General features: G+C 36.0%; 2 protein-coding genes and 1 long non-coding RNA gene across 3 annotated transcripts; 2 read left to right on the top strand and 1 right to left on the bottom strand.

The window, feature by feature from the left end:
- Positions 1 to 229: 229 nt before the first annotated feature.
- LOC147407372 (uncharacterized) lies at positions 230 to 6,875 on the bottom strand. The gene is made up of 11 exons (XM_086435904.1): positions 5,136 to 6,875; positions 4,763 to 4,873; positions 4,616 to 4,648; positions 2,822 to 3,002; positions 2,546 to 2,727; positions 2,275 to 2,411; positions 2,103 to 2,198; positions 1,379 to 1,448; positions 1,222 to 1,296; positions 1,103 to 1,148; positions 230 to 551 (listed from the first exon to the last, which is right to left on the bottom strand). The coding sequence occupies exons 1-11, from the start codon at positions 6,486 to 6,488 to the stop codon at positions 502 to 504; spliced, it is 2,334 nt and encodes a 777-aa protein (XP_086292030.1). The 5' UTR covers positions 6,489 to 6,875; the 3' UTR covers positions 230 to 501.
- Positions 6,876 to 9,977: 3,102 nt separating this feature from the next.
- LOC147407371 (uncharacterized) lies at positions 9,978 to 10,675 on the top strand. The gene is made up of 2 exons (XR_015175815.1): positions 9,978 to 10,256; positions 10,413 to 10,675. It is a non-coding gene; the product is annotated as an uncharacterized LOC147407371 (long non-coding RNA).
- A 1,928-nt stretch (positions 10,676 to 12,603) lies between these two features.
- On the top strand, positions 12,604 to 22,308 carry LOC147407370 (FtsJ-like methyltransferase family protein). The gene is made up of 11 exons (XM_086435903.1): positions 12,604 to 13,240; positions 15,185 to 15,232; positions 15,315 to 15,470; positions 15,603 to 15,649; positions 15,838 to 15,994; positions 16,099 to 16,160; positions 17,700 to 17,886; positions 18,007 to 18,096; positions 20,292 to 20,437; positions 20,535 to 20,664; positions 21,110 to 22,308. The coding sequence occupies exons 1-11, from the start codon at positions 12,767 to 12,769 to the stop codon at positions 22,124 to 22,126; spliced, it is 2,514 nt and encodes an 837-aa protein (XP_086292029.1). The 5' UTR covers positions 12,604 to 12,766; the 3' UTR covers positions 22,127 to 22,308.
- Positions 22,309 to 23,088: the final 780 nt, after the last annotated feature.

The following is a 23,088-nucleotide window of genomic DNA, read 5'->3' as shown; positions in this document are numbered from 1 at the left end:
AAAAAAGAAAAGGGTTTTAAGTTAGAAAAGGATTGAGAAAAAACAAAAACAAAAACAAAGGGTTCAGATCCATGCTTTGGTCTTTTGCATCTTAAATTCACTTTTTAGGACCCTCTGCATGTTCAGTTGCCCTTTCATTGATTGAATGAATACGATTTCCAGGCCAATGGAACAAAAACAGACATATATGAGCCAAAAAGACACAAACTACACACTCACACTCAGAAAACGAACCAAAAAAAAAAAAAGAACTTCAGAATTTTTTACGCAAATCCTTCGTTTTTTGCATTCTGAATTAAAAAAAGGTTGATCTGATATTCCCACTAAATTATTGTGAGCTGCTTAAAGAGTACCTGGTAAAACATGATCATAACATATAACATATTGGTTCTGACATTCATGAATGGAACCATGTGGTTAAAACGATCCTTTTAGGGGGTACTGCACAGTTGTCGAAAAAGGATCGTGGTCTCCCTACAGCATGTTGTCATTGGAACATAATCAACCTCTGAAGCTCTTCCTGTAGATACTCATGAACTTTGCCACAAATTCTGCACAGAACATATGTATGACAAACCAGTAAACCACTCAACACTATAATACTCCACACTATAATATAAGCGTTAAAAAGCAGATTGAAAATCCCTCTTAGTCCCTCAAAATAGGCAGTTGATACTCCTCACAATTTCATTTTGATGCAAAATACTCATCTTTCATTCAAAACTTCACTTTCCTACTCTATATTATACATATATTGACAATCCAACTGACAACCATTTGTCTTTTATGGGTTACAAGTCAACGGTAAAACTTGTCGGTTGATGATCCATCAACTTGCAAACCACTTACGATGGAGTCAGAAGTTTCAGAATGGGCTGATTTTTTGTGAGGATGATCTCCTCACCATAGAGACCATCTTTGCAAAAAAATCAGCCCATTTCAAAACTGCTAACCCAATATAGGACAAGTGTTTCTCATGATCATTTTCCTAGAAACAGATGCATGAGTGGATGCCAGATTCATGCATGCAGGTGTGTATTTCACCTAATTATAGTCTTATTTGTAACTAACTACATAGCAGTATCACAATTATCCATCTTACCTTCCAGTTTCAGTAGGGCACTTGTTCCCAGGGGGAGTCTCTTATCCTGTGAAAGGTGATGTTAAGTTCATTTCTCCTTATCTCAAACAAAATCAAAGGAAGAGGGGAGATAAACTTACATAATAAGCATGCCAGTAATACAGTTCCCTCTTTAAACTAGCCTCAACTCCCTTGAGAAATTGTTCCACAAGTTTCTGCGAGGTAGAAGCATACAGTTCTATGACAAGGATAAGATACCCAAACTAAATCAATTTGACAATGTGTTTAATGCATTACCTGGAGGATCAGTTTGGGGTGAACAAAGTCCACCAACAGTTTTTGGAATTTCCCCCGTGTGAAAAATAATCTGACAGAACATGACATGTGGAACAATAATCTCAACTCTTGAAACAGTTAATTTAAGAAACTAAGAAAAGATTTAGAAGTTATGAAGGTTTCAACACTTAATACTGTGCACTACTTATAGTTTAAGGAGTCTGCCAATATCTCCGAGTGATTTTTTTACTATAACATAAAGAATCCTAGGATGTCCTCATGAAATATCGCAAGCCCTTGTTTGGCTATAGTTCCAATGGATTTATTTTATTAACTTGTCAGGATCAGACACAAAAGAGTTCTTGGTTAAATCGTCGTTTCCAAACATTTTCAACATTGCCAAAGAAACCCAAAACCAATGTACTTCAACAGGTGTATATAATATACACCATGTGGTCTATGCAGTAGACAAAACAAGTGTTAACTTTGATAAAGTATTGTTAAACCTAATAGGACTTTGTTTCTAGTGGTATATATTGTTCTTGTTTCTGGATGCAGGAGAAAACCTCCTTCATTGGAATCCTGTGTCTAACTTTTCCTCCATAATAAAGAAACTCAATTCATCTAATTGTGAGCCGACATGCCTCGAGGAAAATATTTTCATGCTTATATCAGCTAATAAAAGCTTTCAATGGACTTAACAAGGGCACTTTGTTAATTTTTTTACATTGAGTCAGAGGCTAACCTTTTGGGTGATGGATCAGCTAGAATCTCAGCAGCAAGTTCCGTCAGCACCTCTTCCCAGCCTAGCGGAATTGGTTGCTCATCAACAAAAGGATAGCTGCATAGTTATTTCAACTCAAGTAAGGGGATAAAACAAAATTGGAAATTCACATATCTTCTCTCGCAGTTCTTACTTGTGTGATTTGCATGCTTCAAGTGCCATGATTGCTTTCCTCAAGTTCTGCTTTGACTTGGTTGCGATCTTAGCAGCAAAGCTCATGGGTAGATCAAAATTCTCCTTTGTTGCGATCTGAATAAGAACCTCCATGATCTGAGAAATATAAAAACAATGAGAGATTGACTTAGAATCAGTATTTCAGTATGTCTTGTTACATAGAATACCATTGTAATTGCAATAGGCCTACATAGCAAAATGAATGTAAACATGCTGGGAGTAATGCTTACTTCATGAGTAACAGGAGCATCAACGGTGATAACTTCGCAGCGGCTTTTGACCGAATCAAGGATTTCCACATCATCTTCACAGCAGAGTATGATCTTGCATGCATCCGTATAACAGTCCATAATCCATTTTATCAAGTGCTGAACATTCTCTGCTAGTTTGTCAACCTCGTAGAGAACAATTACTGTAATCATTGTGATAAAGCCATATTAAATTCATACAATTAGGATAATAAATTATTAGGGGTGAGAAAGTGTTATCTGTTCTTAACACTAGACCTTTGTAATCTGCACTGAAATCTGCAGTGCTGATTTCAGGAGTACTTTCATGATTGTTGGTTAATTGCTTGACTAGAGCCATTAATGCATATCTTGCATTGTGTGATTCTGACTTTAGATTGAGTTCCACGTGGTGAGGGCTGGAGGTTAATGGAAAAACAACTTGCATTGGCCTCTTTTCCTGCCAAAAGTGTTAAGTGAGAATGTGAGATCCGTACAGAAGTGCACAGTTGTTATTTAATGTGGAAGTCATAGTAAAGAAAATGAAAGACCTTTCATTCCCAGATGACAGGATTGTTCCACGTCTGGACACCCTATTTCTTCTTCATTATTGAAAGCAAATATTGGTTTGAGAAAATCAAACTCATATTCCAATCTCATCAAAAGGTTCATTTTCCTCCCAAAGATAAGCTAACTTTGGTCCAAGGTTCTCTCATTACATGATACTACAAGCCATAAAAGCATTCATACTATTTCATGTTGAACCTCTCAAGTTTTACCTGCCTTGGATAAGAAACAGATCCCCACTTGAGTTGTATTTTTAAAATTAATAAGCAGAGCAATCATTCATCATCGTCATCAGCAGCAGAGCAGTCTCTGTTGGAAAAATATCTAAAAGACCAAGTGAAGGTGGCACTAGGTCTATAACAACATAATAAACCTTATCCAGAACAGATTTCAGGCAAGAGCATGGGAGAACAAATGATCCAAGGTAATTAAGCAGCCTTGTAAACATGAGAAGTGCATCTCCACAAGAACATTAAAGATTATAAAGTTCAAAGCACTTCGTCTAGTATTTCACATATTAGATTTTTTAAGGCAAAAAATTATGGATGGATGTTGTTCCCCTCAGATGCTCTTATCACCAACTCAAACAGTTCGTAGATGACGTAGCGTGGGTCAATGGAGCAGATTAAACTCTAAACTAAAACTTTGAAGGAATACCTTAGAAACTAAAGGGTTCTAAGATAAGGAGGACCAAAAACGACACTCAGAGAGATGACACTAATTACGATTGGTGGGTAAGACATACTCCAAAGAGAGCACTTTCCTCATACATTTAATTAACCAAAAATATTAAAAGCTTGGTGAAGATATGACTAATAAAATTAGTGTTGGATGGCTAAAGTGGATGTGCCCTTTGGATTATTATGTAACTGATGTATACCGATCAAACTAAAGAGAAAAGTTTACAAGACAACAACAAGACCAGCTATGTTATACATAAATGTTTATTGGATCATAGACAAACATGTTTGTAGAATGGGCATAGCAAATATTAGAATGATAATGTTGATAAGTGGTAAGACTGGAAAAGGAAACATCTTAAGCGAACGAGTACATTCGAGGGAATCTAGGAATAGTTTCTATAGGAGCTAATGAAGGAATATGTATTGAGATGATTTTGGCATGCAACAAGAACAATTATGGTACCTGTGAGAAGTAGCGGTTTCGGCTAGTGGAAGCTTTAAAAAGGCTAGAGGAAGCCCCAAAATGAAGTGAATTAATGTAGTAAGAAAAGATATGCAAGTCAGGTGATTTGGCAGAAGATATAGCTCTAGATAGACTTAAATGATGAAATAAGATCCTTGTTGCAGACTCCAATTCTTGGGATAAGGTGTAGATGACGATGGTGATGACGATGTTAATGAACTTCAGAAGTTTTCATCCCAAGAAAATATGGAAGTTTGGTCAACTCATGGGGGTGCTTGCTTCATTGTTTCATGTTTATAATGCTTCATTTCCGGGGGGAAAAACTATAAAAAGTACAGTTTTATCAAAGTTGAAGCCTACCTGAACATCGAAGTATCTTAAATCATGAGTAATCTGCAAAAAAGAAAAAAAAAAGAGTATAAATCTGGTTAGCCTACTTTGCATTCGGCATCTGAATTAAAAAATGCCAGTTCATATGTTACCAAATTTATAGAACTTGACACGTACATTCCAGGCCGGGTCACCGTAGATTTCACTCAATAGAGCCATGGTTAATGCCTTCTTTCCTGAGCCGGAAGGTCCCTTGAACAGAATATGTGGGCAGCTGTTGTGAGATATCTAGTCCAAGTAAAAGAGAGTAACTATTAGCCTTCCTGAAAAATAAAAATACTGACTAGATACTGCATGCAACGGAGAATAAAAAGCCACAAACACAGATAAATTGCACATTACATGATGCAAGCAAATCACACTCAAAATTAATAATAGTTTTTGGATACCCAATGTAGTAATATAATTGCCACATTGATTCATAAATACAAATGTAAAGTCGGAGCCAATAAGGATGAAAAGCTATTTTGACCATCTAGAGTAACCTTACCAATTGCTTGAGAAATTGTGCTTCTTGTTTGTGGCAAGTGAATCCATTCAACGAACCAGGTCTATGCTTATCAGCCCAAAAGGGTCTCAAATTTTCAACCACGAATGCCTTCTCGATAAACAAAGCTTCATCAAACTCCCTAGCTTTTTCGGGTGATTTGAAGGTCTTGCAAGGCCCCTTCCTCACACAACCAAACCATGTATCTTTTTGGCTTTTCTGCCTATTCGCAGTGAATTTCTTGAAACTATCACTCGACCGTCCACTACCATCACTGATCTTGCTACTCTCAACGCTATTCTTAATACTACTCTGCCTGCTTCCAGCATAACTGGATGACGTGTTCGTCCGAGATGCAATGGTACCGGATGAAACCACATGGGTATTCTGATTAAAACTAGTATTTACTCTGCTTCTTTGATGCAAAGCAGTATCTCTTTCAGAAACTACCTTAGGCCTTGGAGGAAAGCTATTGGGCTTTGTTAAAACATTCTTCTGCGACGCCAAGGGTGTGTAGTTTTGAGAAAAGAAGATATCACCGGGCGAAATTGAGTCTGTGCTTTCCAACTTTAGAACATTAGAACTTGGACCCTTTAAGAGTTTAACATTAGCAACCATTTCATTAATTTCATTTGCCGAGGGAGCTTTGACATGGGAAGCTTCCCTTTGTTTTCTGATTTGACTTCTTGACAATGGTGAGGGGCTTCTGCCTCCTTTACGCTCTCTTGGACCCAAATTGCTAATTTGCTCCTTTTCTTTGGCTCTTGGTTTCGGAGCAGACAATGACCTACCCATGTAATGTGATGTCCCATTCACTCTAGAATTTTCTATAAATTTTGAATGAGTTCCATCTTTCTCTAAGTCGAGATGCTTCTGATGCATTCTATGGTTTTGCTTTCTATTCGAGTTTACGAACTTTTCATCATCGATGATTGATTCTTCTCTCCTAGTTTTATATGGAGAAATATTATTCCTTCTTTGTTCAGATTCCAAAGAATCTGCTTTAGGCAAAACAACGGTCCCATCGTTTCTGCGTGGTTTATAGGGAGATTTACTGTTTCTTCTTCGAATAGGACTCGTTCTTAAGGCACTAACAGGAGGAGAAATATCACTATCGAGATTCGACAAGTACCTCTTGTTACGACCTAGAGGACTTATAAATCTCATTGGAGTTTTCGGACGATCTTCAATAGGAACTCCATCCCTTGGATGACCATCATTGTTCAGATCACGCCACGGGCTATCCTGCCATTCAGTTTCCGTATCCGAAGGTTCGTAACCACTTCGCCTCTGTTTTAATGCAGATTGCAATTGAGAAACCCTGCCGTGTCTTGTCGAATTCTCCATCGCAAGCATTACGAGAAAAGGCCAGCCTCTTCGAATTTGATCAGCCAAGAAATAAGTTTTACAGAATTCAGACCAAAAGCACAAATTGATCAGCTAAGAACTAAATATATATATATTTTTTACAGGATTCAGAACAAAAGTGGAAACTTTCTTGAATCTAGATGGATAAGAAAACCTCAAAGTCGATTATTTCTGAAAGTGGATCGACATGAAATTGGATCTCTGTAAAAGGGAATATAAGGTGATTCGAAAAGACATGGAAGTTGCGATTTCCGCAAAGAAGATGGAGATTCCTGTGAATCGAAGGGAGAATCTTAAACTTAAGAAAACGAGGTTTACGAGGTTGCCTCATCGTTGAAGACAAGGTTTGGGTGACGAATTAAAAGAGGAGTTTTAGTTTACAACCGAACACGAGTTGTCTTTCCTGCAATTACTAAGCTCAACATCCACTATATATACATATATTATGTTTTCTCTTGTCTTGACTTGACAGAAGGCATGGATGGGCGTCAAAATTATGCGATTTGTTTGAAGTTTTCGCGCCATGCCACTTGAACTCGTATATAAGTGGTCCCACTCGAGTTCATTTATGAGTAGACTCAACGAGTACTGAATATATGGGTTGGACTTAAACCGGATCATGGCTGACAGGCTGACCAAGATCCTGACTTTCTTGACCACATTTGGTGTATGGTACGCCTATAGTACATCGAAAATTTTGAGGTGTAGCACACTTCCGTGTAGGGCTGTTAATGGATCGGATTGGGGTTGATTTGGTATCGATCCAATAAGGATTGAATTTGAGATCGATCCAATAAATATCGGATCAAACCTCTATCGCATTGGGTTTTTTTATCAACTCAATATTAAGATCTAGATCCAATCCATTAACAATTTGATTGGGTCCGGATTGAATCAAACCTGATTTTATATACAAAATCTAAATAAGCTTCATACATCTCAACAAAAATATAATATAATTTATATATTTTCTAATATACAATCAGATCGGGTCTTTATCAAATCGAGGCATGATTGATCCAATGATTTAATAAGAAATCGGATCAAAATCTTATCGGAATCCAAACCCAAAGTTATTGGAATGGATCAGATCCATTTACAACCCTACTTCCGTGAACTACAAGAGAATTGATCCGACATTGATTACCCCAAAGATGGGTAAAAGACGAAGCATGATTTTTAAACTCGTTCGAGACCAAGACGTATTGCCCAAGTTAACTCCATATCAGAGCTGAACGAGACCCTCACAAAGTCATTTTTTAATTGAGATTTACGAGTCACAGTTAAATTTATTGATTTGTCTCACGAGACGTCTCAAACTTATCAGAAAACTTGTCCGAGACGACTCGATATCGGAGCTGAACGAGACGAGACGAAATATAGAGTTTAAAAACCATGAGACGAAGTCTCTATTACAAAAGGGTATTGATTTGATAGAAGCAATCAACAAGACTTAACATTCTATAAATATAATGAAAGATGGAATTTCATAGCAAACATGTTTCATCATCTCTATGATTAATATCTTGTGATTTAAAGATATAAACTTTTGAAAAATTGACTAACCTTGATACCTTGTTCACTGGTAGGATTAAATTAAATAGAAGAATAAATAAATTACAAGAAGTTACTTAACTGCATAACTACCTATCTACTTGATCTTACCCTAAATAATATGATTTAATGCATTTCGATCCACCTTAACACATTGCATCATGACTAATACTCTAAAAGGGATAATTAGCAGCTTCAAGATGAGATTTTGTTTCCCAAATATTGTCTTGAAAACTATTCTTGAAAAAAAATATATAATAATTTTGCTTAAATATACAAGAAAATGATTAAAAAGGTGTGAATGATTTCTTTGTGGAGTTAGAGCTCTCTTTTTAGTTCATGGATTTGATAACCTCGGATGGTTTGACATACGTAGTCTAAAATTCACTTTGATTGGGTAATTGAATATGCAAACCCTGTCCAATTATAATGAGATGGAGATTGTTACTTGGATGATTAGGATCTGGTTGAACTCCTGGAGCTTGCAATCCATAAATTGCGGAGTTTTCTTTCAAGTACAATTCACATCTATTACTCTTTGATTGTCTAGATTGAAGGTTATTGATCAATCTGATGATGGGAAAAAACGCTCTGCATTGATGATCTCACGTACAGTATAACTTTTTTTCATTGTAACTGTGGTGTCCAAGCCTAATAGACCAACCAACTAATCTTTGGGCACATGCAGTCCCCTCCCTCACACGCACCAGAGTAATTTCTGGGATAAATCCTTGAGAGTGGCCCTTAAGTAGCAATTCGAACTCAAGACCTCCGCTTCCTGAGATGTGGTCTTGATAATCTTGCCAACCCTTGGGGTTAGGCTCTGATAAACTTCAAAAAGAACCAAAGAAGATTCTCCAAGAATCAATATATCTTTTGGTTCTACATGTGAATACTTCATCCATTTGTGGTGTTTCACGAGCCCTAAATTAGGTAAACTACAACATTGAATATTCTTTTCTTTTTGTTGAAGAGGTGCAGGCAACCAAAACACTATATTTTTGTTGGGAAAACAAAGTAATATAAGAGAGTTGCTATTGCCATGCCAACTTTTACTAATGCCACACCAATTCCTAGGTAAATCATCAAAGAATTGCACACAATTAGTGCGGTGTTAGTAAAAGTTGGTGTGGCAATAATAACTCTGTAATATAATCAGTCCAGTTTTTATATTGTCGGATCAACACATTATGCATTGTTCTTTATATCATGACGTTCACTGCATTGATCCCATCTCTTTGTTCTGATTTATCAAATTTTAAGAAAAATTATAGTCTTTAAAATTGGAACTAATACCACTAGTTGGTCCGACCAAAATTCCTCGAAGTTATGCTCTGGTTTGAAGTTGAGCCAAGGTTATTTGGAAGAACCACACATATTTATAGAACAATTGGTTCAACCATTAAACCAACTGAGCTGTCACTTATTGTGAACCGATTTCTTTTTTTCTTTTTTCTTTTTTGTGGGGTTTGGGTGGGTGGAGATAGGTAAGCTGGCTTTGTATTCAATATGTCATCCATTAGGTAATGGGTCCAAGTCACAAAATAAATAAATAAATAAATAAATAAAAATCCTAGATCCTAATTAGAGTTATATTGAAAAATAATGAAAAACACAGTATGGAGGAATAAAGGTATGACTATTTCATAAGTAAACTATTCAAATCTATTTTTTAAAATTTTTGTTAATAAATGAAAATCAATCCAACCAAATTGAACCATGGTTTGGGCTGTGTTAGGATCAATTTGACAAGTTTCCGGTCCAATATTCATGGGTTCAATTTTTAAAACATTGAGAAACAAGTGGGAAAAATAAAAAATAAAAAAATCAAAGGAATATCATGCAGAGGAATCTCAATCACACACTTATAACAACCTTCCAACTACTGAGCTACAAAATCCTAAAGTTCATTGTTAAAAATATTTGATTTGACTTAAAGAAACACAGAAAAATAGAGTAGTTTCAAACTCATTGATTTGGTGCACAAACGTGGCCAGCTAACTTGTTCTAGTCCTCTCCTTCTCTCTCTCTCTCTCTCCATAAAACCTTTGAATGAGTTACCAAAAATGTTTTTAAGTCTTCTGCAAGAAATGAGTTTGAGAATCTTTATTTTGATATTTTTCTTTTGGGCTTTGCTGACTATCATCACTCCAACTCTAATCAATTGGTCTGCCTCTGCAAAATACAATTTAGGTTCCAATGGTAAGAACACAAACAGATTTCTAAACAGTAAGAGAGATGTAATCAAATATATTTCTCTTTTGTTATCTTTGGATTCTTTTTCTTTATCCTTCTATTGATTCAAATATGTTTTTTTTTCCAACATAACATGAATTTTTTTTATTCTATTTCAAGAAGATGAGGGAAATGATGGAATTAAAGCTTGGAGAATGATGGGCTATTTTGAGAGAAATTATTCAAGAAGAACGTTTGTGGCACCTTCACCTTCACCTTCACCTGCACCTGCACCTGTACCAGCATGGCTGCTCAGCCAAGATTGACTGTACATATTCTTCAATTGTTTCCCCAATATGTACAATTAATTACTGGGTGACAATTGAGGCTTCCATAAGTTTTCAAATTTGAAAAAAATATATATTTCAACTGGTGGTTTCTCTAAATGATTTGTTATTTGATGTATGAAAATTCTCTTGTTAATTAATCATCATCATCATCATTGCGAACTTCATCATCTACAACCCATCAAACTCAATCTGTGAGGAGCGATGACAAAGGCATGTTGAACATTATTAACAAGCCCTCAGCTCTTATTTCACTAGAGGCCTGTTCGGAACACGGGTGTTGGTCTTTGCTCACAATCCGTTGTTACAAATCATTGAAATAGATCGAAAGTTATATCTAAATATTTTAAATTGTTAGTGTGGAGGCATTTTCCTGAATTTACCTTGAAGACCTCACGGTAGCTTTGATGGTGAATCCATCAAATGAGACATTCGCCTAATTACTCTTTATCCTCGAAGACCTCACGGTAGCTTTTAGGTAAGTTAAAAGGTGGTGAAAAGGCATTTTGTTGTCACATTTGATAATGGCATTTTCATCCGAATATTATAGTTACCATCACAAATGAGACATTCGCCTAATTACTTTGAAAGTGGTCATTTATGTTAATTATCGTATTATTGGGAAAATTTTCCTAAAAAATCCATAATTTTTGCAATGAAAAAAGTATTTTTTTAGCAACAACTTGTCGATTAAGTTGTTCCTTGCACTCCAATCTTTAAAACTTTCTCTCTATTTTTTGTTGAAGGATGAAAAAGCAGCTCTCCCCTCTATCGTCAAAGGAGTAGGTTTGTAGGAGTACAACCTTTTTTTCCTCTTTGGGAGTTCATTGAGTGCAATGAAATTTTTTTAAAGTGATGGGACACAAATGATTCTAGAGTAATGATTTTCTAACTAGAAAGTCTTCACTCGGTCAATACTTGGCTGACCTAGCACAGACACAGAATTATAGATCTGTTTCATCAAGATACACAACTATACATCTTTTATGAATATTTACATTTGTGTATCTCAATGAATCGGATCTTTGGTTCCATGTTTGTGTCACTTCAGTTGAGTATTGACCGAGTGAAGACTTTCTAGTTAGGATATCAACACTCATGATTCTAAGTGGGTGTGCAAGTAGTCGCTCCTTTTTTTAATATACTAACTAAGTTAACTTGGAGTATATGACATAAGATTTTTTAAATCATGATTGGAATGTGAAGTGCACAGATAACACATCATAATTGTTTTGTTTGCCAAAAAGAAATCATCGATGGCCAGGTCCGTGTCTTTGGAAGCAGGGGCCCTAACTCTTAACTCCTAAGTTCGATCCTCTTTTGGCAGCCACTCACTAGGATTTATTCTAATACATTTGATACATGTGGAAGGGGTGACATGCGTGCCTTGTGATAATTTGAGATAACTCACTATCATCATTACCTCCATACAATACAAGAAAACAAATTTAAAAAGGGAATTTTAGTAAGAGTTGTGATAAAATAACTCGCTAGGTGGCATACTCAATCAACTAACTGACGTGACAAATGCAAAATTGTAGATCTTTTCACCTCGGGACACACGACTACACTTCACGATAAAAAAATGTATCCCAAGACGAAAATGTCTATGGTTTCACATCAGTGAGACGATTGAGTATGCCACTTGGCAAGTCATTTTATCATGACTCTTATTAAAATTGATTAGGTTTACCTACTTGACAAAAAGTCATCGCCCCTTTTCCTTTTTAATTAATGGGTTAACGATGAAAATTTGATTTTATTCAATAATAATAATAGAGAGTTTCTATTGCCTCACCAACTTTTACTAACAACACACCAACTGCATGCAATTTTTTGGTGATTTACATCGGAACTCGCGTGGTATTAGGAAAAGTTGGTGTGGCAACAGTAACTCTCTAATAATAATACCTTCCAAAAAAAAAAAAAAAACCACTAACAAGGACATTGACTTTCGGTCAAGCATTTTGCAGGATAAACCCTAAAATCGCTAATTTCGCAGGGGTATTAGTAAAATACCCAATTTAAAACCATAGACTCATAGAAGGGGCAGCTTCGTCCTCGTTTGCAAAAAGTCGGTTACTCTTCTCGTGAAAAACCCTAACGTAAAACCCTAAAACAGAGCCACACACACAAACACAGCGAGAGAGAGAGAGAGAGAGAGAGAGAGAGAGAGAGAGAGAGAGAGAGATGGGGAAGGTGAAGGGAAAGCATCGTTTGGATAAGTTTTACCATCTGGCAAAAGAGCAAGGTTACCGTTCACGAGCAGCTTTCAAGCTCCTTCAGCTGGAAGCCAAGTTCAGTTTTCTCAACTCGGCTCACTCGGTTCTTGATCTCTGCGCCGCACCAGGTGGTTGGATGCAAGTTGCCGTACAACGTGTACCCGTTGGAAGCTTTGTTCTGGGCGTCGATCTCTTCCCTATCCGACCCATACGTGGCGCAATTTCCGTCGAAGAGGACATCACAACCCAGAAATGCCGGGCAACCATCAAGAGATTGATGGGCGACAATGGTTGCAGAGCGTTCGATGTTGTATTGCACGATGGATCTCCCAATGTGGGAGGGGCGTGGTCTCAAGAGGCCACGAGCCAAGCTTCGTTGGTCATCGATGCAGTCAAGCTGGCCACAGATTTCTTGTCACCCAAAGGTTCCTTCGTCACCAAGGTAGATTTTTTATTTTAATTTCTTTATGTTTTTCTCTTAATTATGAATTATGAGTCATGAATTATTTATTATGATGTGAGCATGTTTGCAATCATCTCTTCAAATGTATTCCTTTAGGATTGTCCAGATAACAGGTCCCGATTCAATGGCCAGGATATTATTGAGAGTTTTTTAGTGCGAAAAAATGTATTTTTTGGCCCAGAAATGGACGTTTAGGTTTTTATGAAACGGATTTTAATTTCTAGTATCACTATTGACCTAGATGAAGAATATCATTTTCATGTGATTCACTTATCAAAAGATAAAAGATAAAAGATAAAAGATAAAAGAAAAGAATATCTGGAGATAAAGAATGGATTTTTTGGCACAGAAATGGACACTTAGGTTTATTTGAAAAGGACTTAGAGTAGTTAATAGTTATCGCAGTCTAAATTTAAGTAGCTCGAGAGACTTAGATGCAGAATATCATGAGGTATGAGCTGAAACTCGGATGATCATTATTCTCTGGTAGGGAAACAAGTGATTAAGCTTGACATTCAAATAGAAAAAAAAAAGGTAAATTCATGAAAATTTTCGGTTGGACTGTTGTGAATTTTTTACATGCAATAGTCAAAGATTGGCATAACATTTGGAATTATGGTTGGTGTGATGGAAATCACCCAATTATCATGCAAATATGCATCTTGGTAAGTGAAATTGTTGAATGTTTTATGTTGCATGCTGTTTGGTTAGCAATATATAGTTATCTAGAAAAATGTTTTCATACATAAAAATTTTTTCATTTTTTTTTCTGCTGGAAATTACATGCTGTGAACCTAACAGAGCATCTTCATTTTAAATGGATGATGGTGCTATGCGTTCTTGTCATCAAGTTGTAGTTGTGATCATGGTTCAAAGTTTCATGTTTTTTCAAAATGCTTTGGTGGAACCATTCTGATTTTGGATTGACTTTTAAACATTGAATATTTCGGAATGTTCCTTGGTCAAGACTATTTCGATTTTTCTCCTAACCAAAACATTACTTCAAAACAAAATTTTAAACTTTAGACTACTACTTATGTTGTGGATACATTTTTCTTGCCATATATACTGTCTTTGTAAGGGGTGAATTGGTTTATTATGGGCTTGGTTGATATAATATCTGTCCCTATAATTAGGAGTTCCTTATTTGTTGATACATCATGGTTACCACAATAAACATGAAAAAGTTGCATTTCATTTCTCCAAGGCTGTCCAATAAATTTCTGGAAGGAATTTGGGTGGTGGTGGCGTCTTGTATGAACACTTTTCTCTACAGGTCGACACTTAAGTAAGAGGGATTTCTACGGCAGGGTTATTTCATGTGGTAGTATTTGATGTTTTTTCCTCCTTCCTATTTCCTATTTCTCTTCCTTTTGCATCCCTCTTACCCTTTGAATGAAGTTTGTGTTATTGATAGATGCTATTGTGCTTTGGCGTGTTCTGTGATCTAGGTTGTTATGTTGTTCGTGGGACTGGTCTTAGTAGTAGGGTTCTTTTATGCGTTCACTTCCCTGGTTTGGGATTCAATGCTACTCAAAATCTCCGTACAGGACCCATGTATCAAAAAATGAAAAAAATCTCCTTATAGGAATTCTTCTCCCATGACTTCTTAATACCCACCTTCATAGTCATTTTTTCCTCACTTGGGTTCGATATATTGTTTGTCAATTTGTATCTCTAAAGTGTCTCTTGACTGTAGATCTAAAGTACATCTAAAGTATTAGTACTCCCACACTCTATATCTGTTACCAATGCATTTAGTCATTTATTTATTTTGTAGTCAGTTATGTTTGTTTATTATTTGATTAAATTATGCTGTTAAAGTTATAATGACTATTTGCATATCAACCATTGTCTCTGTTTCTGATTAATGTACTCTATGGCTGTTTAAATTATGATTGCTTATCTATCATCTTTTGATAGGTTTTCAGGTCACAAGACTACAGTGCAGTCCTCTACTGTCTCAAGCAGGTCAGTTTTTATTTCTTAATCACCCAATTTATAAGTTCTCTCTATATGGTTCATTTAACTGATTCTAGAATTTGCATGGCAGTTATTCGAGAAGGTTGAGGTGACTAAACCAGTTGCTAGTCGTTCGGCATCTGCAGAAATTTATGTTGTGGGTCAAAATTATAAGGCCCCTGCAAAGATTGATCCCCGTCTGCTTGACGTGAAGCATTTATTTCAAGGGGCTATAGAACCACCCAAGGTGATACATATAAATATATTGGTGTAAAAGTGATAATTAATTTACTTTTTTCATTTCCATTTCAAATTTTTTCTTGCCATAACTAATGTGTGGTTTTTGGTTTTCTGATTTATATGAACCTTCCTGATGTAGGTCATGGATGTTCTTAGAGGAACAAAGCAAAAGAGACACCGTGATGGGTATGTCCTCTATTTCTGATGGGTCTCATTGTGTTGATTGATGCATTAAGATGTCCAGATGGGCTTGTTGTATTGTGTATACTGAAGTTCACTAAATTATTGTGATTGTATTATGTCCTGTGTATGCATTTATAAATGTGGAATCATGTTGTGGTTGTCGTTGCCCATTAATTAAATCTTTACTGAAGGTACGAGGATGGGATTACAACATTGAGGAAGGTGTGTTTGGCTTCAGACTTTGTGGGATCCGAGACTCCGCTTGACATTCTCGGTTCAGTGACTTCTATATCCTTTGATGATCCCGCTTGTTTATCCATCAAGGACCACATTTTAACAACAGAGGAGGTATTTCTATATCTTATTGTTTAATTATTTGTTGTCTTTCAGTCGTTCATGGTATCCTTTGTGCAGGCGTTTCAACTAACTTTGGCGCTTTATTTTGTTTGCAGATCAAGGCTCTATGTGATGATCTACGTGTCTTGGGTAAGCAGGACTTCAAGCATCTCCTCAAGTAAGTGATATACTTATGTATGCACACACATTCATATATCTAGGTATATACATCCGTTCATATTTATATTCCTATCATTCTTCTATTCCCTTTTCCTGTGTGCAATCACCTGCAAATGGACTCAGCAAAATACACGGATAAGTTCACCCAAAATTTCCACTGTTAATACCCTTCGATCCATCAATAATGCTGTGCTACAATTAGAACAGAAATTGGCTTAGACTGAGTCAATCTTTCACTTTATCTCTCCCTATGAGCTGCCCTCACCACTTCCTCTGCTTTCTGTGTCTATACGCTTCTCTCTCTCTCTCTTTCTATATATATATATATATATATATATAGACACACACACACACACATACATATTTGACAGAGGGTACCCTTCTGATTCACCTTATTACAATGAGAGATAGATTGTCTTGGTTTTTGCTGATTACTATTCTAATTGTTGTCACATTATCATCATCTATTAATCACTGTTGGATTAAAGAGTATCAATGCTAGAAATTTTGGGTGAACCCACGAGAAATCAGCTTGGTTAAGACAATTACTGTTCTAACCAATGTTGTTAAATAGCATATGTGACCATGTGCTACCAGCACATGCTGTTCACATATGCCATGGCTTATGCTGCAAGGAAAAAAAAAAAAGAGAGGAAAAAAATGCAGAAAATGTGTAAATCTCGATTCTTGAGTAGTTTCCTTTTTCAATTGAGTATTGAGAGTTGAGAGTGAGAGATTGACTTAAGTTTAGACTTGAACTTTGGGAGTAATAGAGTAGGGATTAGAGAATATTTATAATTATGTGAGAATGTATTAGAAAATGTAATGAGATTTAATAGATGGGGGGCTTTGTGAGAGTAAGAAAGAGATTAGAAGGTAGAAGAGATTGTAAAAGGAGTATGGGGGGTAGAAGTGGGATATTTATAAGAGAAAAATGAGTTTAAGCTATAATTTTTTTTTTTGTGTCCAAACAATATGCCATCGCATATTATGCAGATAGCATAAGTTTATATATGCGATCGTAGCATATGTGAAAATCAGTTTGGAAATGGCATATGCAATCGCGTATTAGCTTATGTGATCGCATATTCGCATATGCGCCTGCATTTGACAACACTGGTTCTAACTGTTGTGACATCGTCATCGTTAATCACTGTTGGATTAATGGATATCAATAGTGTAAATTTTGGTGGGGGTTATAAGCTAGTCTATATTATTTGTGGATTTTTGGACAAAAATTGCAAATGGTTGACAAGAGAGGGTATTGCATAGTAACATGACCACTTGGATCAGTTCTTGAGGTGTATGTACTAGATCCATTTTTTGGCAGCCTAGCCCGCACCGGCCACCGCCATGCAGGTGCCAAGATTATGTGGGCCGAGAATTTCTAGAATTTTACTGTTGAATGGCTATCAAATCCCTTACGCATGTTCCATTGATGGACTAGCCATTGATGTGTATCCTGGATCTTTTCAGTTTGATTTGGAACTAAGTCACTTATGTTGCATTGGACTTATGTTTGTTTTCTCATGTGCAGGTGGCGGATGCACATAAGAAAAGCCCTATCCCCAACGCAACTTGCTCCTGCCAGAGCTATGGATGCTGAAGATGCTGACAAGGGTGATGAGGACGACAGGATACTCAATGAGATGGAGGAGTTGACATATGCTATGGACCATAAGAAGAAACGGGAGAAGAAAAAGCTTGCAAAAAGACAAGCCAAGGTTTAAAGATAATTTTTTATTTGTTAAGCTCTCTTGCAAGATACTTCGATTTGAATTCTATATTTATTAAGTAGTTTTTAGCTAATCATTTTTTTCTCTTTATTGATTTTTAATCTCCAGGATAAATCCCGTAAAGCAACAGGAATGCAAATAGATGCGACATCAGATGGTTATTTTGACCATGAGTTATTTTCCCTTTCTTCTATCAAGGTTAGTATACACTTTGCTTTGGTCCTTGCACTGTTAAGTTTCTGTAAAGTGAAACTTCTTTGTAATGTTAACTATGTTCCAGTAAATGTAGCGGAAGATTTGTGTTATTTTACTAACCTAACTCTTATCCATCCCTAGAGATTTTATTTGTTGATAGATAGGAAATGAAAAACAGAAGTTTACTATGCCCCCTTAAAAAATGAAATATTTGGTTGATCTTCACCAAGATATATCTGGTTTGAGAGTTTCTTCCAATATTTCTACACAAACATAGGTTAGGAGTTCCATTTTCTTTTCCAGTTGTGTATTAACAAGAACTGAAGTGTCAGTTTGAGGCTTGCTACTTATTTCTTTATCCCTTTTCTTCACTTCAATATCCTTCCCCGCAAATCATGGTTAGAAGATCCTTATAACAGCTGTTATAACAGTAAAGATCCTTAATTCACAATACTATCCGTTAACAAGATCATAATCTATAAAACATGCTTTTTATATATATAAATTAATGTCTGTTATTTTCATTCCATTTTGCTTGACTTGACCATAATAATGGTCTTTATTTTATGTTATAATAATATTGGTACTCTTTTTAAAGAAATTCTAGAATAGGGAAAATGGAAATAATGGTTTTTACAGTTCTGTTATTTAGCTGTTATGTCATTTTCATGGCTGTAATTTTGTTTGCTTTTCAGATTTTAATTACGAGCATTATAATGGCTGTTTAACAGACACAAGGCTAAGCTGACTCACCGTTAATCCTTTTTAACAAATTTTTTAAACCTAACCACGAAGTTAGTGCCGTATATGATGTTTATGGTGGTCATACATTGTCACTGTTTTATTAATAAATATGTTTTTTTTTCGATGCTAGCAATACATACCTACGATTATTTAATTCTTACATCCCCGTTTGGTAAAAATCTTAGGATTTGATATTTGAATCCCATGATATAGGTATTATCCACAATTCTATTTTATGATTCTCTCAAATCTTACAACATAGGTAAAAGCTTTCTTTGGATTAGGGAATCGTATCTAATCTATTTTCTTTATCTTTTCTCTGTTTCAAGGTATTATGTTGGTTCCGCTTTTGCTCAAGAGTATTAAGTATTAACTAATATTCCATGATAAGTAATCCTTCCAATGCAATAATTATAAGAACTGTTTTTTTTTTTTCAATAACCAAATGTAAGAACTGTTTCATGGTGGTGTTTTTCACATGAAACATCTCCTATCATGGATGGAAATCAAACTTGTTTTTTTTGAAAAGTAGATGGAAATCAAACTTGTTTGATTTGAAGATAGATAAATTTGACTTCGTTTTTTCTCCTGTTTTCAATTTGTGAAAAGATGTTTGTCTAACTTTGAATTTTGGAACAACATAACTATGCTATTTTTTGATAGATAAAGGGAAAAAGGGAAGTACAAAAGAAAGGGAAGGTCGAGATGACCAACCCAAGAAAAAAAAAACAACTAAGAAAGAAGTTAGCTACAACTCTGAAATATTTCAAATACTATCCGAAACGAAATCCTCAAAGAACACCCATATGAACTCTTTATAGATCTTACACGAAAAAAAAGAGAATCCCTAGAGCTGAGAAAACTAATTCTTGCTTTGTTTCAGACCTCCCTTCAAACACTCTAGCATTTCTTTCTTTCCAAATACTCCATGAAACCACAAAAGGGGTTCAACTCCATATCAACCTTTTTTTTATTACGAAAGCTCATCCCCAACTGTAGCCACTCACTAAAGCCTTCTCTTACCGATCCCAGAAGACAGGAAACAGCCCCGAACAACGATAGTTATGTTCCGAACAACATAAATATGTTTACTGTTGAATTCTTGTGGAAATTGTTATTATGTATCTGTACAAAGTGCACTGATTTAGTTTTAATCCTGCTTGGTTTTCCAGTCTGATTCAACTTTGACAACATTGCTGGAGACAAGGGTTATTATGTTGTTTACATATTGACCCTATTACATGCATTTTGTATTTATTGTTTGTCCCTACAGGATTTTGGTCATTATTTGTGTATAGATATGTATAGCAATCATTTAGTCTTTGTGTGCTAGTCATATGCTAATGGATGTTACATGATTCACCTTCAATAAGGTTTCATTCTCTTAACTATTTGAACCTCATCAAAATTAAGAGTGATACGTCATTGTTATGTGTTTGTTCCATGTCCTTTAGGGAAAGAAAGATCTAGAAGCCGTTGATTCCATAGAATTCAATGACGAGAACCGTGATGCAGGAGACAGCGATAATGAAGAAATTTACAAGACTGGTGCCCAAGAGGATTCATCTGGTGATGCAGACTCTGATGAAGAACACAGACGGTGATTTTCTATTATTTTTATACTTGTTGAGACATGATCTAGGATAATGATTATTAATACAATTCTCTGTAAATAAATATTGTTTTCTTCTGTGTAGGTATGATGAACAACTTGAGGAGTTTCTTGATGAAGCTTATGAACGCTTTGTCACTAGAAAAGAAGGAAGTGCAAAGCAACGAAAGCGTGCAAAGCGGGCATACTCTAAAGATGGAAAGGAACTACTTGAGGTATGGAGAAAACCATTTGGAATATGGCTTTTTGGGGGATTTTGTGAAAAATGTTTTTTTTCATCAACCTCTACTTCAGGTTCCTCATTTCAAAACGTACCTCATTTCAATGAATTTGCATATCATCCCAAACTAGCTTATACATATTCCATTTTATTTTCTTCACGCATTCCCAATTGTTCCTTTGGTCATTATACATCGCTTCGTTTTTTTATTTGGTGAAGCATATTTAGTGGCAGAACTCGAGTTGGTGGATATGTTCTTCCAAGAATTGGGCCCACTGTTTCTGCTACATAGCGGAAATAGTAGACTATTATATGATTATATAGCTAGTTTTTAGTTCATTTACATTAACGCTAATGGCACATTTTCCCCATCTATTAGCTATTTTTGGTTATGTTGTCTTATAACCTTGGTGGATTGGAATTTTCTTTCTTCCTTGCAGGGTGATGATGATATTGTTCATTCTGATCCTGATTCTGACAAAGATCAGGGTGATAGAGAAGCAAATCCTCTTATGGTGCCGCTCCATGAGGACGAACTGCCAACGCAAGAGCAGATTACAGAGAAGTGGTTTAGTCAAGATATATTTGCCGAAGCGATGGGAGAGGGGGATTTAGGAAAGAATGAAAGTGAAGATGAAATGGAAGATATACCAGAGGAAAAAATCCCAATCCCAAAAAAGACTAAAGAAAATATAATTCTTCCTAAGGACTCTCAACTCCCTCAAAATCAATCTTCTAAGATAGAGGACTTTGAGATTGTCCCTGCTCCAGCTACGGACTCCAGTGACGACTCATCCTCATCTTCTGATGAATCAGAGGAAGAAGACAATTATGCAAAAGCTGAGATATTAGCTTGTGCAAAGAAGATGCTGAGGAAGAAGCAAAGGGAGCAGATATTGGAGGATGCCTACAACAGGTACACGTTTGATGACGAGGGTTTACCCACATGGTTTCTTGAAGAGGAGAAGAGGCATCGCCAGCTATTTAAACCTGTGACAAAAGAGGAGATAGCTGCAATGAAAGCACAATTTAAAGAGATCAATGCCCGTCCTGCCAAGAAGGTCGCACAGGCCAAAGCACGAAAGAAGCGGGTTGCAATGAGAAATCTTGAGAAGGTTCGAAGGAAGGCAAATGTCATTTCTGACCAGACCGACATCTCTGATCTGTCAAAGGGGAAAATGATTAATCAGCTTTATAAGAAGGCAATGCCGAAAAGGCCCAAGAAAGAGTATGTGGTTGCGAAGAAAGGGGTCCAAGTTAAAGCTCCTGGCAAAGGTAAGGTGTTGGTGGATCGAAGAATGAAGAAGGATACAAGATCTCGTGGAATGAGCAAGCAAGGGAAGGGTAGTTCAAAGAAGGGGATGAACAAGAAGGGTCAGAAAGGTGGTAAAGGTTCTGCAAAAGCTTCAGCTCAAAAGGGAAGGAAGGGGGGACAGGGACACAAGGGAAGACAATAGGATGGAGATGGAAACAATTGATGAAAATATAGGCCATTGTTCATTGTGAGTTTTTCCCTTAATCTTGCGGAATTCTTTGTACTTCTTAGTGGTCTTGTTATCCTCTTTTGATAGTTATTGCTTGGATTGGACCTATATTTAATATTTTATGTTATAATCTTTAAGTTTTGTTTTCCTTGTTATTTTTTTGTGCGGATGATACTTGTCAAGAAAAAGGTTGATCGACTGATTTTAATTTAATAATTTGTAGATGCTTGATACTGAGGCAAGTGCAAAGAAAATTCTGCTTTAATCCCTCTTATATTTCGTCTCTCTTGGGAATTCTGGATTCTACTTGTATTACTACTACATTTTAGAAATCGATTTGTTTCCTTAAAAAATCAATGAGAAAGGATTCGACTTGTCCAATTCATCCCAGAATTGGTGGCTACCAAGATTGGAAACCAAATTTCTCTTGGGCTGTCCAAATCTCTCATTCCTTATAAAGGAAGTCGTTTTGCCCCTCTATTCTTATTTTTGATCATGAACATTACCGTAGTCACCAAGTTGAGGCTCAGGAATAAGCTGGCAAGTGGACAATTCAGTTAACTCGGGAAACATTAGAAAAAAGTCAAAAGTAAAAATTGAGTTAGGGTTTGGGCCATGTAATGTTCCCTCCAGAGGGTATTTTCATATTATATTATCAAGTTCCATCTTAAACTAGAATGATAAAAATCAAGAATTCTCATGTTGATATCATTTATGTATCCACAACAAAAATCACATATACACAATATATTCAAAGATTATACATAAAAAAGACGATGATCATGAGTCTGAATTTGGATTCATTAACAGATCAAAAACATCAAATCAATGTCATTCTTATTTGCATCATCATTATTTTACACATTATTCGTGATTTAATTATGAACTTCGTAAAAGTCGTGTATTATTAAAAAATTAGTGATTAAATCAATGAA

The sequence above is a fragment of the Akebia trifoliata genome, chromosome 3 (genome assembly GCF_017979445.1).
Source record: "Akebia trifoliata isolate Shusen 1 chromosome 3, ASM1797944v1, whole genome shotgun sequence".
In the NCBI taxonomy this organism is placed as follows: Eukaryota; Viridiplantae; Streptophyta; class Magnoliopsida; order Ranunculales; family Lardizabalaceae; genus Akebia; species Akebia trifoliata.
The sequence above is the reverse complement of the archived record's forward strand: the minus strand, read 5'-3'. Positions and strand labels throughout refer to the sequence as shown.